The sequence below is a fragment of the Thamnophis elegans genome, chromosome 12 (genome assembly GCF_009769535.1).
Source record: "Thamnophis elegans isolate rThaEle1 chromosome 12, rThaEle1.pri, whole genome shotgun sequence".
Classification (NCBI taxonomy): Eukaryota; Metazoa; Chordata; class Lepidosauria; order Squamata; family Colubridae; genus Thamnophis; species Thamnophis elegans.
Genome location: NC_045552.1, coordinates 42,815,067 through 42,830,415, shown reverse-complemented (window position 1 = coordinate 42,830,415; position 15,349 = coordinate 42,815,067). Strand labels below are relative to the sequence as shown.

At 41.2% G+C, this 15,349-nt stretch overlaps 1 protein-coding gene across 1 annotated transcript in view; it reads right to left on the bottom strand.

Moving 5' to 3' along the window:
- LOC116516109 (teneurin-1-like) overlaps window positions 1-15,349 on the bottom strand; it is a 348,491-nt gene that overhangs the window by 112,499 nt on the left and 220,643 nt on the right. The window contains 2 exon segments of the mRNA XM_032228512.1: window positions 643-762; window positions 11,652-11,868. Coding sequence (XP_032084403.1) covers window positions 643-762; window positions 11,652-11,868 — 337 coding nt within the window.

Below are 15,349 nucleotides of genomic sequence, written 5' to 3'. Positions count from 1 at the left end.
CATCATCATCATCATCATCATCTTCTTCTTCTTCTTCTTCTTCTTCTTCTTCTTCTTCTTCTTCTTCTTCATCTTCATCTTTTATCTATTTTACAGTACTGTACAGAATCTTTTACATGCAATCTATTCATTGATCAGTTGGCAATTGGGTCCTCTATTATTATTATTATGATTCAGACTCTTTGGAAATCAGGTGAAAAAAATTAAATTTAGTTTCATTTTTATACAAGTTTAATGTAATTGTTATGATGGTTGGTCACACAATCAGCCAAATGTTTAAATTGGATTTGCCATTTTTATCCAGCTATCAAGTCCTTCCTGATGAAAGAGGCAGGTTTTTCTTTTAATATTATTACAGGTGTCATCCCAGGATGTAAGCTGTTTCAAAGTAAAGCTGCCTTTTGCAATTGACTGATGAGGATTGTTGTCAATGCTGACAGTGTTCAAGAGTTGTTGGATGTGGTGCTAGTCAATCATTCAGACTCTTGGTGGCTTTTTAATTCATTAACTGGACAAAGCTCTATTGGCTTTCAATCTCCCCACCTTCCTTTACTTTCAACCTGGTTCCCTAATTTCTTAATTAAAAAATAATCCCCATGGAAATAAATATCAGAGGAAGATAGGAAATCAAAAATTGTTTACCTTCCATCCTGTCGGCTGATGGTGTAGCCATAATCACTGTGATGCTGGAAGCTCACATTGACCCCAACAAGAGGGGTCCCATCAACTGCTACCACTTGTCCACGGATAACACAAGCACGTCTAGGTGAATAAAAGAGCGAGTTGGCCATGAAGTAAGATGCTAAACTGACACATTCTTTATCTGCATAATGTATTTCACAAGCAATATGTTGTAAGGCTACAAAAAGCACAACTCATACCATACTTTTGTCCTTCCCTGGGCCACCCTCTTTTTCCCCCAGTTCTGAAAGAGGTGGTCAACCAGAGAAGCTCAGGACAAAATGCAAGGAAAATTATTATTTTTTTAAAAAAAATTGGACATAGGAAGAAACTTAGGGATGATTCACACCCTGGCCAGTGTCTCTTTTCACTTTTACCATCGGGCAGAAGACATCAAAGTATAGCCAGCCAGAAAAACAGGTTTAAAAACAGCTTCTACACATGGGCTGTCAGACTCCTAAACACAATCACAATCACTCCATGTACATCTGGAAAAATATGAGTAGTTTTTTTTTTTTTTCTCTTCCCAATTACTTGTCTAAGGATTATTCTCTATACTATTCATGTTGTCTTGTATTTTCTGTTATGGATCGCACCAGTAGAGGCAAAACCAATTTTGTTGCATACATGATGTACAATGACAATAAAGGCTATTATTATTATTATATACTTAAATACATTAAGCATGAAACTCAGTCAACTGAACATTCAAAAATGAATCACAAATACCAGTGACTGGTGCTAATGGTTGATACGGATTGCTGCCAGCGTCCTAGGTATCAACCAAGTACCTTTTTAAAATATATGATGTTCCAAGTTATGCAGTTTTTTTGCAGTTCCGCTGTTGTTATTGCAGGAAGCTGCAATTATTGTTGTTGTTGTTGTTGTTATTATTATACAATTGTATCAAAGCGGCCAGTTGTTTCGCCGGATTTGGCATTGGTTACTAGTCGGGCCCCACCCAGGGGCCTAGGACGTCGTAACGTATTTTCGTAATATGCGTGCAGATCCAAGCAGTGCGGCTTTTTGCATTTGACTGATGGTGATTTTGTCAATTTTTAACTGTTTTAAATGTAATTCCAGTGCTTTTGGAATAGCATCCAATATGCCAATTACCAATGGAATTACCACTGCTGGTTTGTGCCATAGTCGTTGAATTTCGATTTTTAAGTCCTGGTATTTTGCGATTTTTTCATGTTCCTTCTCGGCGACCCTGCTATCACCTAGTATTGCGATGTCTATGATTGTGTCTGGTGTATTATGCGCCAGTATTTTGTCCGTTTGTATACGGAAATCCCACAAGATCTTGACCATCTGATTTTCGGTGACTTTTTGAGGCTGATGTTCCCACCAGTTTGTTGCTGTTTTAATACTATAATTTTTGCACAAATTCCAATGGATCATTTGTGCTACTGAATTGTGCCGCAATTTATAATCAGTCTGCGTGATTTTTTTACAGCAGCTGAGTATGTGATCAACAGTTTCATCAGCTTCTTTGCAAAGTCTGCATTTGGCATCATCAGAGGATTTTTCGATTTTGGCCTTAATGGCATTTGTGCGGATAGCTTGTTCTTGCGCAGCCAGGATTAGTGACTCTGTTTCTTTCTTTAATGTACCTGTTGTTGTTGTTGTTGTTGTTATTATTATTATTATTATTGGGACATGATTTATCCCATGTTTCACTTCTCCAATTTCTTGCTTTCTCTCCTTCTTCTGGCCCCAGATCTCTCTCTTTAACGACAAAGTTTTTTTTAAAAAACCCATAGATTTTCTGCAAGTCTCCCCAAACAGCTCATTTCTTGTCACCGTGATCTCCAACTCTTACTTTAGGAAAAGGTGTTGGCCAGATAACCCTATGAGTCCTTCTTAAGACAAATGGATCTTAATTTGCCTCATTGTGGTTTTCCCTTTCCAGCATTTGACAAAAATCACAGTGTCAGGCTTGGAAGAGCCAAGGTGGCGCAGTGGTTAAATGCAGCACTGCAAGCTACTGCTAGATCAGCAGGTCAGCGGTTCAAATCTCACCGGCTCAGGGTTGACTCAGCCTTCCATCCTTCCGAGGTGGGTAAAATGAGGACCCAGATTGTTGGGGGCAATATGCTGACTCTCTGTAAACCGCTTAGAGAGGCCTGAAAGGCCTATGAAGCGGTATATAAGTCTACTGCTACTGCTATACCATCTTGGGCATTGAATCTTCAGGTCTGCCACATTTATTTTGTGAGAAATTGGGAGGGGGTATTGTATGGACCTGGGGAGGTATATAGTCATAATAACATTCCTTTCTCCAAGAGTCAAGGACATTCTGGCCTGCACTTTGAGTTGTGTGACTGGGAGGCATCTCCAGTTGGAACAGTGCTTTGATTGGACCATGTGATGGACATGTGGGTGTTGGGCAGGAACTTTGACTTTCTTTTGGGTGAGGAAAACCTGGAAACTTTCAGATTCGAGTTTTCCCAGATGTGCCAATATGACATCTCTAATAAAGTGGAACTTTGAGGAACTTCAAGCCTTGGAGTTTTCTTTCGTTGGGGGCGTTCCTTGGAATCCTGACTCACAGTTTTTGTCCAGTAGAGTATATGGAACATAGATCATTAAACATGTAGACCCAGAGTGTGTCATTTGCATCATACGTTAATAAATACCCTTCCTTGGCTGAGTTCCAGATATTTTTTTTCAAACATCTCACACAGAAGACTTTTCACCTTGGACTGAATCAGAGAGTTACTTATTTATTCAAGGCAAACTACTTGTATGGAAAGAGAGAGCAAACCCCACTCCCTTTCAGCAGTGATGATGGTACCTAGGGGGGTAATGAGATGTCTACAAGAAAAAAGTCATTGTCTTAGGTAGTGGAGCTATGCAGTGTTATTAATTTGGAAGTTAAAGCAGGATTTTGAGTATGGGTTGGGCCATATATTGTACCTGTTAGGAGCCCACAATTATATTAGGGTAACAACTGGCAAGTAAACCAGCATTATCTATGAAAAGGATATCTAGATGTTCTATGTTGTGGCCCACCAGTGGCCAGCAGAGCTGGCAGCAGATTCGGACAGTGAGGAGGTTGGGAAGGAAGATGGGCCAGTCCTGGAGTCTGGATGAGGGCTCTGCATCAGAGGCAGAGAAGGAGCCAGAGCCGTAGGCCAGTTATCAGCTGCCTTCAGAGTCAGTGGAGCAGAAGAACAGCTGGAACCTATTCCCAGTGTGCGCATGTGCAGAGTTGCCAGACAAAGGGAACAGCTAAAGAACAGGGGTTGACTTGGGAATAAGGCCACAGGTGGTCGATGAATGGCCCCTCCCAGAGGAAATAAAAGAGGAGCGAAAGGGGAGTGGAGTTTGCAGGAGACAATTAGTTCGCTTCATTGGTTTGTGACTCTCTGAGACTCCTTGCCAAGTTCTGCAGATATCAACCTGTCAGGTCTCCAAGCCAGATAAGGTCTGTGACTGTAAATCCTCCCTTGAAAGACTTTGCTGGATGTGATTGAGCAGAATTCACAGTAAATTAATCAAAGGGTTTTTTGTCGGGACAAGGAGTTTGCTTCAGGCTCTTGGGAAGCCTCAGTCAAAACATTCTAATTCTCATGTACTGTTAGAGCAGTGGTTCTCAACCTGTGGGTCGGGACCCCTTTGGGAGTTGAACGACCCTTTCACAAGTTGGAAAACACATATTTTAGATGGTCTTAGGAAACGAGACACCAATTTTATGGCTGGGGGTCACCACAACATGAGGAACTGTATTAAAGGGAAGGTTGAGAACCACTGTGTTATAGGGTCCACTTTACACTAACTGAAGAACAAAACCTATAAGCCAATGATTAAAACTCTTAATTGTTTTTGTGAACGAGGGTCATTGGAAGCCATTTCTAGCAATAATCATGGCTCATAGAAGTCACTGGGTGTGTCCATGATATTACTATTTCAGCCTGTCCTGTACAAGACTATTGTTGTTTTCGTTTTGACACCTTGCTGCCAAAGTGTTTGTGGTTCTGAACAGAACAGAGTTGTTCTGTTTGAAAATTTGGTCTCCCACTGTAAATATAAATAAATACATAAGATGCAACTGGTTAGGCAAAGAACATTGTAAGTTTTGTCTTGTTTTTTTCTTCTTCTCTGTCTTGTGATTGTTGTAGCATTCACAGCTCAGCCAGACACCCACACATGCACCTATACAGAAACCACACATTGGTGTCTAATAGGGTATATACGAAATACAAGTTGACACATGAACATTTCAAACTGACATGGACAGCTCCTGCAGAGTGCTAGAAATAGGGTAAAACCAGATAACTCGTTGGGAGGAAAAAACAATATGCAGAAAGCTTATGAAATCTTTCACCTTCAATTTATATTTATGCAGTATATCATCATTTATAGATCAAGTTAAGGCAGTTTCCACTCTCTCCAGTACTTTAAAAGTTTCTATTTTAAGTGCTTGGTGGAGGCTGGATTTAAAATGCTGTGTAGTTTTTGCTCTTGATTTTTAAATGGGTGAAATTCAACTGGATCAGGCAAACTGGTAGGGACAATTTGAATCAGTTCGCCAAACTGGTAAAAATCACCCTTGGTTGGCCCTGTCCAAGCCGACCCAGTTGCCCACTCAGTCGCCCAGTCGCAGCTCACCTCTTCAAGCTGCTCATTTGGCCCTTCTGGCTGCTCGACCCGTCCAGCCAATCCGAATGTTTTTCCCTCCATTCACAGCGGAGCTGCTGCAGCCTGTCCCTTTAAGTTAGTCCCTGGGAGGGTGGAGGCTGGGGGGGAACAATAAAGGGCGCAGCAGTTCCGCTGTGAATGGAGGGAGAAAAGTTTGGATTCTCTCTGCTGCATTTAACGTTGAATTCTGTGGCAGAGAGAACTCAAACTTTTCTTCCTCCGTTCACAGCCCTTCTTGTGCTCATATACATATTATTTCCTACCATGGCTTGGTTGGGGTGTGTGTCATGTGACTGAGTGGGCATTGCCGTGAGTGACATTGAGTTGGACACGCCCACTCACAGGCTCCCCCACAAAGCCACGCCCACAGAACCAATAGAGAAAAAATTTGAATGTCACCCCTGATTTAAGCCCATGTTTCAGTGACCGGTTTTGCATTATGAGGGAGTTTGATTGCCTTTCAACCACCCCATCTCAAAATGTGGGGTGCCCCCTTCTTCTGAAATCCCCTTCTCTAGAAGGCACATCTTTTTAACATGGGCAATTTTCTTCTTAGTATTTATTTCCCTTCTTGATATTTTGGGTGGCATTCTCATTTTAAAGGCTCTCATCGTTTCATCATTTGTTGTTCGCTTCCTTGAATGCTGCCTTGATATCTTTTAGCACAAAGCTGGTGGGGAAGCAATAAATAAACAGACAATTACATAAACATACTGGAGAACACATTTTAATTTGCATTTAAAACCACTCTGGGAAATAGGCTACGAAGAAATATATGCCTTTAAATCTTGTTGAAAAAGAAGAGGAAGAAAAAGAACGTTGTTGTGGCCCTCTAAGTGAGCAGATGAGACCGATGAAGTTTCAGAGATCCCAAAGAGGTCAAGAAAAACTGGGACAGGCAGAGATATTCAGCCAAGTGGCCTACGAGCTCCACAAATGAGTTATCAAATGCTAAATAAATAAACCTGCACAAGCCAGGGGAGAGAGGGCTGAGGGCTGCCACCCTCAAATATTACAAAGGAATAGTTGGAAGGGACCTTGGAGATCTTCTAGTCCAACCCCCCTGTTAGGCAGGAAACTCCACAGCTTTTCAGACAAATGGTTGTCCAATCTCTTCTTAAAAACTTCCAGTGTTGGAGCACCCACAACTTCTGAAGGCAAGCTGTTCCACTGGTTAATTGTTCTAACTGTTAGGAAGTTTCTCCTTAATTCCAGGTTGGTTCTCTCCTTGATTAGTTTCTATCCAATGGTTCTTGTCCTACCCTCAAGTGCTTTAGAGAATAGCTTTGGAGAAGAGGTGTCCCTCTTCTCTGTGGTGCCCAAGACTGCTATCATGTCACCCCTGGTCCTTCTCTTTGTCAGAATAGACATACTCAATTCTTGCAACTGTTCTTCATATGTTTTAGCCTCCAGCCTCTTAATTATCTTTGTTGCTCTTCTCTGCACTCTTTCTGCAGTCTCAACATCTTTCTAGAGTCTCAACTCATCGCCACAATATAATTATGACTAATTATGTTAGATTCCCTCTATTTTCCCCCAAGCTTACAAATGTTGACCTCTTCATGAAAAAAAATGATGGAGATGTGAGTCTTACACAGATGGTGCTGGTAAAAACATTTAAAATATGCTATGATGGACTGCAGCCAAGAAATTAAAAGATGCTTGCTCCTGGGGAGGAAAGCTATGACAAATCTAGACAGCAGACTAAAAAGCAGAGACATTGCCCTGCCAACAAAAGTGCCTATAGTCAAGGCTATGGTTTTTCCATTTGCAAAGGATGGCTGTGAAGGTTGGACCATAAGGAAGGTGGAGTGCCAAACAATGGAGCCCTTTGAACTCTGGTGCTGGAGAAGACTCCTGTGAGTCCGTTGGACTGCAAGGCGTTCCAACCGGTCAGTCCTAGAGGAGATCAACCCTAACTGCTCTTTAGAAGGCTGAAGAGGAAATTCAAATACTTTGGTCACCTAATGAGAAGGAAGGATTCACTGGAGAAGAGCCTAATGCTGGGAAAGATGGAGGGCAAAAGAAGAATGGGATGAGAGAGAATGAGGTGGCTGGATGGAGTCACCGAAGCAGTTGGTTTGAGTTTAAATAAACTCCAGGGGATAGTAGAGGACAGAAAGGCCTGGAGGAACGTTGTCCATGGGGTTGCAATGGGTGGTACACAACTTCACAACTAACAACAACAACATTGATGAACTATCTAAAGTAAGGCCTCATATCATAGACAGAGCTTCCCAACACGTTCCAGAATAGATTGCAAAACAAATGGAAAATTCAGGTTTATGGCAATCATGGTAAATGAAGTGATTTAGTGTTGGCCAAATCATGCTATTTATTTGCTTATGTCTATTCATTTATTAGTAGTAGTAATACATAAATTTTATTAATACATTCCTCCACCCATCCTCCCACCCAATATCTATTGTGTGGCATTCTCATTGTGAAAATGTCTTGCTCATTGTTTGATATCAAACACATTTCCAGCTTTCATCAGCTATCAAGAGAAGATATATTAATCTCTGAAGTGCACTTCTGGTAGGGAAATTATCACAAGACCATTTTGTTTAAAAACATATAATTTATTGCATTAACCATTCCAGAGAGATAAACTCAAGGTAAGAGCTTTAATGATATTTGTTCATTTCCTTTTGTTGAGAATATTACCTTGAACAAGTTATTCAACATTATAATTTTATTGTGTGCACATAAAATAGGGGTTTTAGCTCAATTTGGAAAAGTATAAAGTAGTAAGTTCATGGCAGTTGCACAAAACAATACCTGTCATTTATTTGTCACTAGGTAGAGAAGTAAGAGAAAGACTAATGGAAAGGTATATTCACAATCAAAGTGATACTAAGGATTATAACCACATCATGGTTTTGGGCTACAGATAATTTCAAAGTTGTTAGAACTTCAGATTTTAAAGAAGTTAAAACACCACATTTGGTTTGAAACATGTTATTCCATTCCATTCCATTCCATTCTGCTATTCTATTCTATTCTATTCTATTCTATTCTATTCTATTCTATTCTTCATTCCAATATTCTGTTCTATTCTTCATTCTAATATTCTATTCTATTCTATTCTATTCTATTCTATTCTATTCTATTCTATTCTATTCTTCATTCCAATATTCTATTCTATGCTTTCTATTCTCTATTCCAGGTGTATCAAATTCATGTCATCACAGTGGCATCATGTGACCATCATGTATGCTATCGTGTGCGCATGCAACCCTCCGTGCATGCATGTGAGTGTATCCCCATGCAGAGGGGAGTTTTCATCCTCCCCAGGCTCTGGAAGCTTTCCTGAAGCTTGGGGAGGGGGAAAATCGTCCAACGGCCCAACCGGAAGTTCAGGAATGAACTTCCAGTTGGCCCATTGGACCTATTTTTCACCCTCCCCAGGCTCCAGAGATTTCCAGAAGCTGGAGAGGGGAAAAATGGCCTTCCTTGGCCCTCCAGAAGCCCAAAAATCAGCTGGCCAGCATGCACATCTATTCTGTTCTGTTCTATTCTATTCTATTCTATTCCATTCCATTCTGTAATTCCATTCTATTCTACTCTCATTTCATTCTCTATTCTATTCTAATTCCTTATTCTATTCTATTCCATTCCGTTCCATTCAATTCTGCAATTCAATTCTATCTCTATTCTCTTCTATTCTCATTTAATTCTCTATTCTATTCTAATTCCTTATTCTATTCTATTCTGTTCCATTCCATTCCATTGTTCTATTCTATTCTATTATCTATTCTATTCTATTCTCATTTCATTCTCTATTCTATTCTAATTCTTTATTCTATTCTATTCCATTCCATTCTGCAATTCTGTTCTATTCTGTTCTGTTCCGTTCCATTCCATTCCATTTTGCAATTCTATTCTATTCTATTCCATTCCATTCTGCAATTCTATTCTATTCCATTCCGTTCCATTCAATTTTGCAATTCTATTCTATTTTCTATTCTATTCTAATTTCATTCTCTATTCTATTCTAATTCCTTATTCTATTCTATTCTATTCTATTCTATTCTGTTCCATTCCATTATTCTATTCTATTCTAATATGTATTCTATTCTATTGTATTCTCTATTCTATTCTCATTTCATTCTCTATTCTATTCTAATTCCTTATTCCATTCCATTTCATTCCATTCTATTCTACATTCTCTGAAACTCAATGAATTGGAAAAACAAAGCAAAGAAACAAGAACAGGCCTTTTTTAATTTTCCTAGTGCTCGGTTACGGGAGGAGAAAATACTGTTTTGCCCCCTAAATCTTGCTCTAAGTCCAAGCAGCAAATTGGATCAGATTATCATAGCAGCAATCTGGGTCAAGTAATGACCAAAGTTCCACATTAGGGCACTGAACTAGATTGCAGAGTTCTTGCACGTCCACAGTACGGGAGAAAGTGAAACAGATGAAGAGGCTCAATGATGTCAAAACATTTTTTCTCCATCTGGCAGATATGTGGGGAAGAGCAGCTCAGCACAAAGGGAGCCAACAGCACAAAGGGAAAGAAACACAGGAACAAATCTTGATCAATTGTATCCAAGGATGCTTTTCCAAAAGGAAATCAGACTTTCGCTTGATTTTTTTTTTTCCTTTAAAAACATTTGGCTTCTTATCCAAGAAGCTTCTTCAGTTCTGACTGAATGGTGGGGGATAGAAGGATTTATAGTCATTAGCTCTCTGAGGCCACTTGGGGCTTTTATCTGTATTCTCAGGGTCACCTAATCACATGAATGTATTCACAATATAATTAGGTGCAAAACCTCCTTGGGGCTGTTGAAAGGACTTGGATGTAGACAGGAGATAGGTGATGTCTATCCTTATTCCTCTGTTGAGAGAAGGCTGTTCTGTTTTAACATAGATGGCCTCTTTGAGGTCTTTGACAGATGGTCAAACCAACAGTCCTCTGTCCACATTTTGGACAATGACCAGATGCCTGCAAAGAATATAAACCCTTCTATTCCCCACCATTCAGTCAGCACTGAAGAAGCTTCATGGATGAGAAGTGAAATATTTTCAAAGAAAAGAAACCAAGAAACCTTTTGGAAAAACATCTTTGGGACAACCTTGACCTGGACAATTGAGAATCTCCATAGACTAGGGGCATCAAACTGAAGGCCTGGAGGCTGGATCTGGTCCGCGGGGTGCTTAAATCTGGCCCACGGCCTAGAAATATAAAAGAACCAGCCTGCAGTGGCTCTGCCAGCCAAAATGGCCCAGGTTTGGCTGGCAGAGGGCTGCAGGTAGCAGGGGAAAACAAAAGCGGGCTGCACCAGGGGCCTCCTCATGCCCCATTTTGGCTGGCAAAGTGCTGCAGGAGGACATTCAGGCCAAAAATGGGATGCTGGGGTGGTGTGCGTACCCCTCTCATGCCCCGTTTTGGCTGGCACAGTGCTATAGGAGGCATCTCCCCCCACTTCCTGCTCACCTTGCCAGCTCATAATTACAAAGCTTATCCACCCCTTGAAGAAATCCAGTTTGACACTCCTGCCATAGATGATCAACTTTCTACCAGAGGGATAGAATCAAGATCACGTGAAGTGTTAATACCACTTTATAAAGCCTTGGTAAGGCCACACTTGGAATACTGCATCCAGTTTTGGTCACCATGGTGTAGAAAAGATATGGAGACTCTAGAAAGAGTGCAGAGAAGAGCAACAAAGAGGATTAGGGGACTGGAGGCTAAAACATATGAAGAACGGTTGCAGGAACTGGTTATGTCTAGTTTAACCCCCCTCAGGGGGTTGCCACAAAGAAGAGGGAGTCAAACTATTCTCCAAAGCACCTGAGAGTAGAACAAGAAACAATGGGTGGAAACTAATCAAGGAGAGAAGCAACTTAGAACCGAGGAGAAATTTCCCGGCAGTTAGGACAATTAATCAATGGAACAGCTTGTCTCCAAAAGTTGTGAATGCCCCAACACTGGAAGTCTTTAAGAAGATGTCGGATAGCCATTTGTCTGAAACATGTATAGGGTTTCCTGCCTAGGCAGGGGGTTGGACTAAAAGACCTCCAAGGTACCTTCCAACTCTGCTATTGTATTGTATAACTCAGAGGTGGGATTCAGCCGGTTCTCTCCAGTTCGGGTGAACCGGTAGCGGTGGCTGCAGGAGGCTGCGCCCACCTGCACCGATGTAATGTGTGAACACTGCATGCATGTTCATCTTTGAGAACCTGTAGGGAAGGTATAAGTGAATCTCATCGCTGGATCAACTGTACCATTTAAGGAACCAGAAAAACAAATGGCTAATAGTCAGAGTGATATAAGAGGGAGAGAAGAAGGGAGGGAGGGAGGGAGGGAGACTTACCTGCTTTCAAATAAGACATCGCCTTGAATGACATGAGTGCTCTCCTTGCCAATCAGGAACTTGATTCTATCATAAAAGAGCCTTGGTGAGTGCTGCAAGAAAGGAGGTTGACTTTGCTGAATGAGGTCCAGGGGGTCAGGGGAGCCTTGGCAGAGAGGGCTGGAGAAGCAATTACTCTGCTGACAGCAATCAGGATCGACGCAGTCTGTCAAACCATCTGCAAAAGAGGCGGGGAAAAATCAGAAAGATGCTGCAGGAGAGATAAAAAACAGTCGGAAATGTAACCCAGAAAATTGTGAATCAAAGGATAAGTGTGCAAATGCAAGTCTGTGTGTCCGGATGAAGTTCAAGGAGAAGATTCAAGCTGGACACAATCAGCTTTCTAAAATTCGGCATCAAAACCAAACCATTTCTCAAAGGCAGGACTTTCCCTTAGTGATGAGTCTTATTGGAAAAGGGCACATAATAAAACTCTTAGGGTTTAAGTCAGCTTGTTCGCATTCAACCTTTGACTATCTCATTGTTAAGTAAGTGTAAGAACACCAGGCTCCAGCTATGAGAAAGTCACAGAAGCCACTTTCTCCTTTGATGTTATTCTGACAAATACTTCAAATTAAATTAAAACTAGCAGGATGACACAAAATCTTTCTGCACTGCACATCCCCTTGACCTCTCCATCTATAGCAATTGCTTCTCATCCTCTTCAAACTTTTTAGACATTCTTAACTGCAAGTTCTTTCCCCACCTTTCATTTATTTTATCAATAAAAGATGGGAAAATTTTATTTATTTATTTTGTCAAACATGTACAAGATAACAGGTGTAAGTTTGAGCATGGACATGCACAAAGGAAATGAGTACAAATAAATGGAGAGAATAGGAGAGGGACGGAAGGCACGTTGGTGAGCTTAGCTGGATAGCCTGTTTTGTTTTCTCGCCAAAGAGATTTTTTTTTTGGATTGAAGCTTTCTTATTGTTATGGGTTATTTGGCGGGGGGGGGGGCTTTGGGGGTTATTAATGGTGCTTGTAGTTTAATAGCTCTATTGACTTCTAACAAAAAAGTGTTATAATGGTCTTCTGCAGTATTACAGCCAATGAACAGAAGGTGCCAGTCAAGAGATGTGAGGTTTGCAGTTTTGAGATCACAGTTATAATTTGGTGTCCCATCTTGAAGCAAGTATGAATAAGCTAAGTATAAACTACACTGTACTCAGATCCATAGATGATAATCTTAGTGGTAGACTAAAACCATTATTTCCTGCAGAACTAAAAGCCCATGATATGACTCACATTGGCTATATGAACACAACATGCTGAGACCTAAATTGGAGTTTACAAAATTAAATGTGTTTCAATTACATGCTAATTCAATTCAGATCAAATCAAATCCTCATTAAGGTCATAGACCAGAGGTTGTGGGTCTTCCATCACTGGAGGCTTTTAAGAATAGACTGGACAGCCACTTGTATGGAATGGTTTAGGGTCTCCTGTTTGAGCAGGGGGCTGGACAAGATACACTACAAAAAGGATGGTGAGACTCAAGACTTAGATTGGAGACTAAAACATATGAAGAACGGTTACAGGATCTGGGCACAGCTAGTCTAGTGAACCCCTTCATGGATTACTGCTTTGTCATGGTGAAGGGGCTACAAGATCACCACAGATGACTGTAGCCAAGAAATTAAAAGAGGCCTGCTCCTGGGGAGAAAAGCTATCACAAATCTAGACAGCATACTAAAAAACAGAGACATCACCCTGCCAACAAAAGTGCCTCTAGTCAAGGCTTTGGTTTTCCCAGTTGCAATGGATGGCTGTGAAAGTTGGATCATAAGGAAAGCTGAATGCCAAAGAGTGGAGGCCTTTGAACTATGGTGCCAGAGAAGACTCCTGCGAGTCCCTTGGACTGCAAGGCAATCTCCTAGAGGAGATCAACCTTGACTGCTCTTTAGAAGGTCAAGTCTAGTGAAGGACCATGGGACACATCATAGCAGTGTTCCAATATTTGAGGGGCTGCCACAGAGGGGAAGGAGTCAAGCTATTTTCCAAGCCACCTGGAGGCCAGACAAGGAATAATGGATGTAAACTGATCAAGGAGAGATTCAACCTTGAAATAAGGAGAAATGTTCTGACAGCAAGAACAATCAACCCATGGAACAGAAGTTGCCTTCAGAAGTTGTGGGAGCTTCATCACTGGAAGCTTTCAGGAAGAGACTGGACTGCCATCTGTCAGAAACGGTGTAGGGTCTCCTGCTTGGGTGGGGGTTGGACTAGATGACCTACAAGGTCGCTTCCAACTCTGTTAATCTATGTTGCTGAAAGATTGCCTTCAAGCTCCCTTCCAACTCTGTTATTTTATATTCTATTCTGTACTCTATATCTGTACCAAAGGAAGAGAGCTTTTGAGAGATTGTAAGCCATATTTTGCAATAGCAGTATTTTCAAGATTATGGGCAAAGCATTCCATGCATATGATAGAAAAAGAAAAACGAGGCTTGTGCATGGAAAAGAAGATTCAACTGCCGGGTTTCAGTTTGAAGAATGGCAGTGCAAGAAGGAAAAAAAAAAGGTTTGTAAGGAGAAGAAAGTGAAGGATGAGGCAGACAATAGGCAAGACTTTGGAAAGGGAAAATAAGTAGCATTTCATTTTTTTATATAGAAAGATTTGTTGGATTGATCTGCAAAGTCAGTGATGGGACAGGCATACCAGAAAGTAACAGAATGCAACAGTATGAATTGGATCTAATTCAGAGGTGGTATTGAGCAGGTTCCGACCAGTTCTGGAGAACCGGTAGTGGAAATTTTGAGTTCCGAGAACCAGTAAATACCACCTCTGACTGGCCCCACCCCCATCTATACTCTGCCTCCTGAGTCTCAGCTGATTGGCTGGGTCTTCTTCTGTTTCCCTGCGCAGGAGAATGGAGCTGGAAAGCAGGTTAGTGGGATGGGGTGAAAATTGAGATTTTACAGTATCCTTGCCCTGGAGCCAAAGGTACATGGAACACTGTTACCTTCCCACCAAAATGGTACCTATTTATCTACTTGTGTTCGCCTGCTTTCAAACTGCTAAGTGGGCAGGAGCTGGGGCAAGGAATGGGAACTCCCCCTCTTGCATGCTACTTTCTAGCTGACAAGCTCAGCATCTTTAAGTTAAATCAACCAATTTAAAGACAAATATGAGTTTCTGAAAAAGAAATAAACCCAAAGGACAGCTTCCTGAAAGCAAAGACTATCATAATAGGATGCTTTTGGTCACAGTCCTTATGGTGGAAATGTTCAAACATGCCCAAGAAGACAATCGACTAAGCATGTGAGAATTTCTAGCTTCTTTTCAAGGGCTGCATTCATAATACATCTCCCTGTTAATAAGAGATTGGAGAGGCTGTGAGTTTGCAGTTAGATCAGCATCAGCATCAACAGCACCGGGGTAGGGAACCCAATTAGAATGCTTCAGATTTTACTGGAAGCTACTTGGCACCGCCTAAACAAGAGAAACACAACACGCTTCTGCTTGGAGGCACAGATATGTCATACAGTCAGTGAGGGACAGAGAGAGTGACATGATCCTCGCTCAGAGCCCATATGCAGTTTATCCTTACGCGGCTGTTGGATTTAAGCTGCCTTGTTATTCCGTACCCCAAAGCTTTAATTAGAGAGTTGCAAACCACCCACACAGTTCTCCTCTAACAATTAATTGCTGG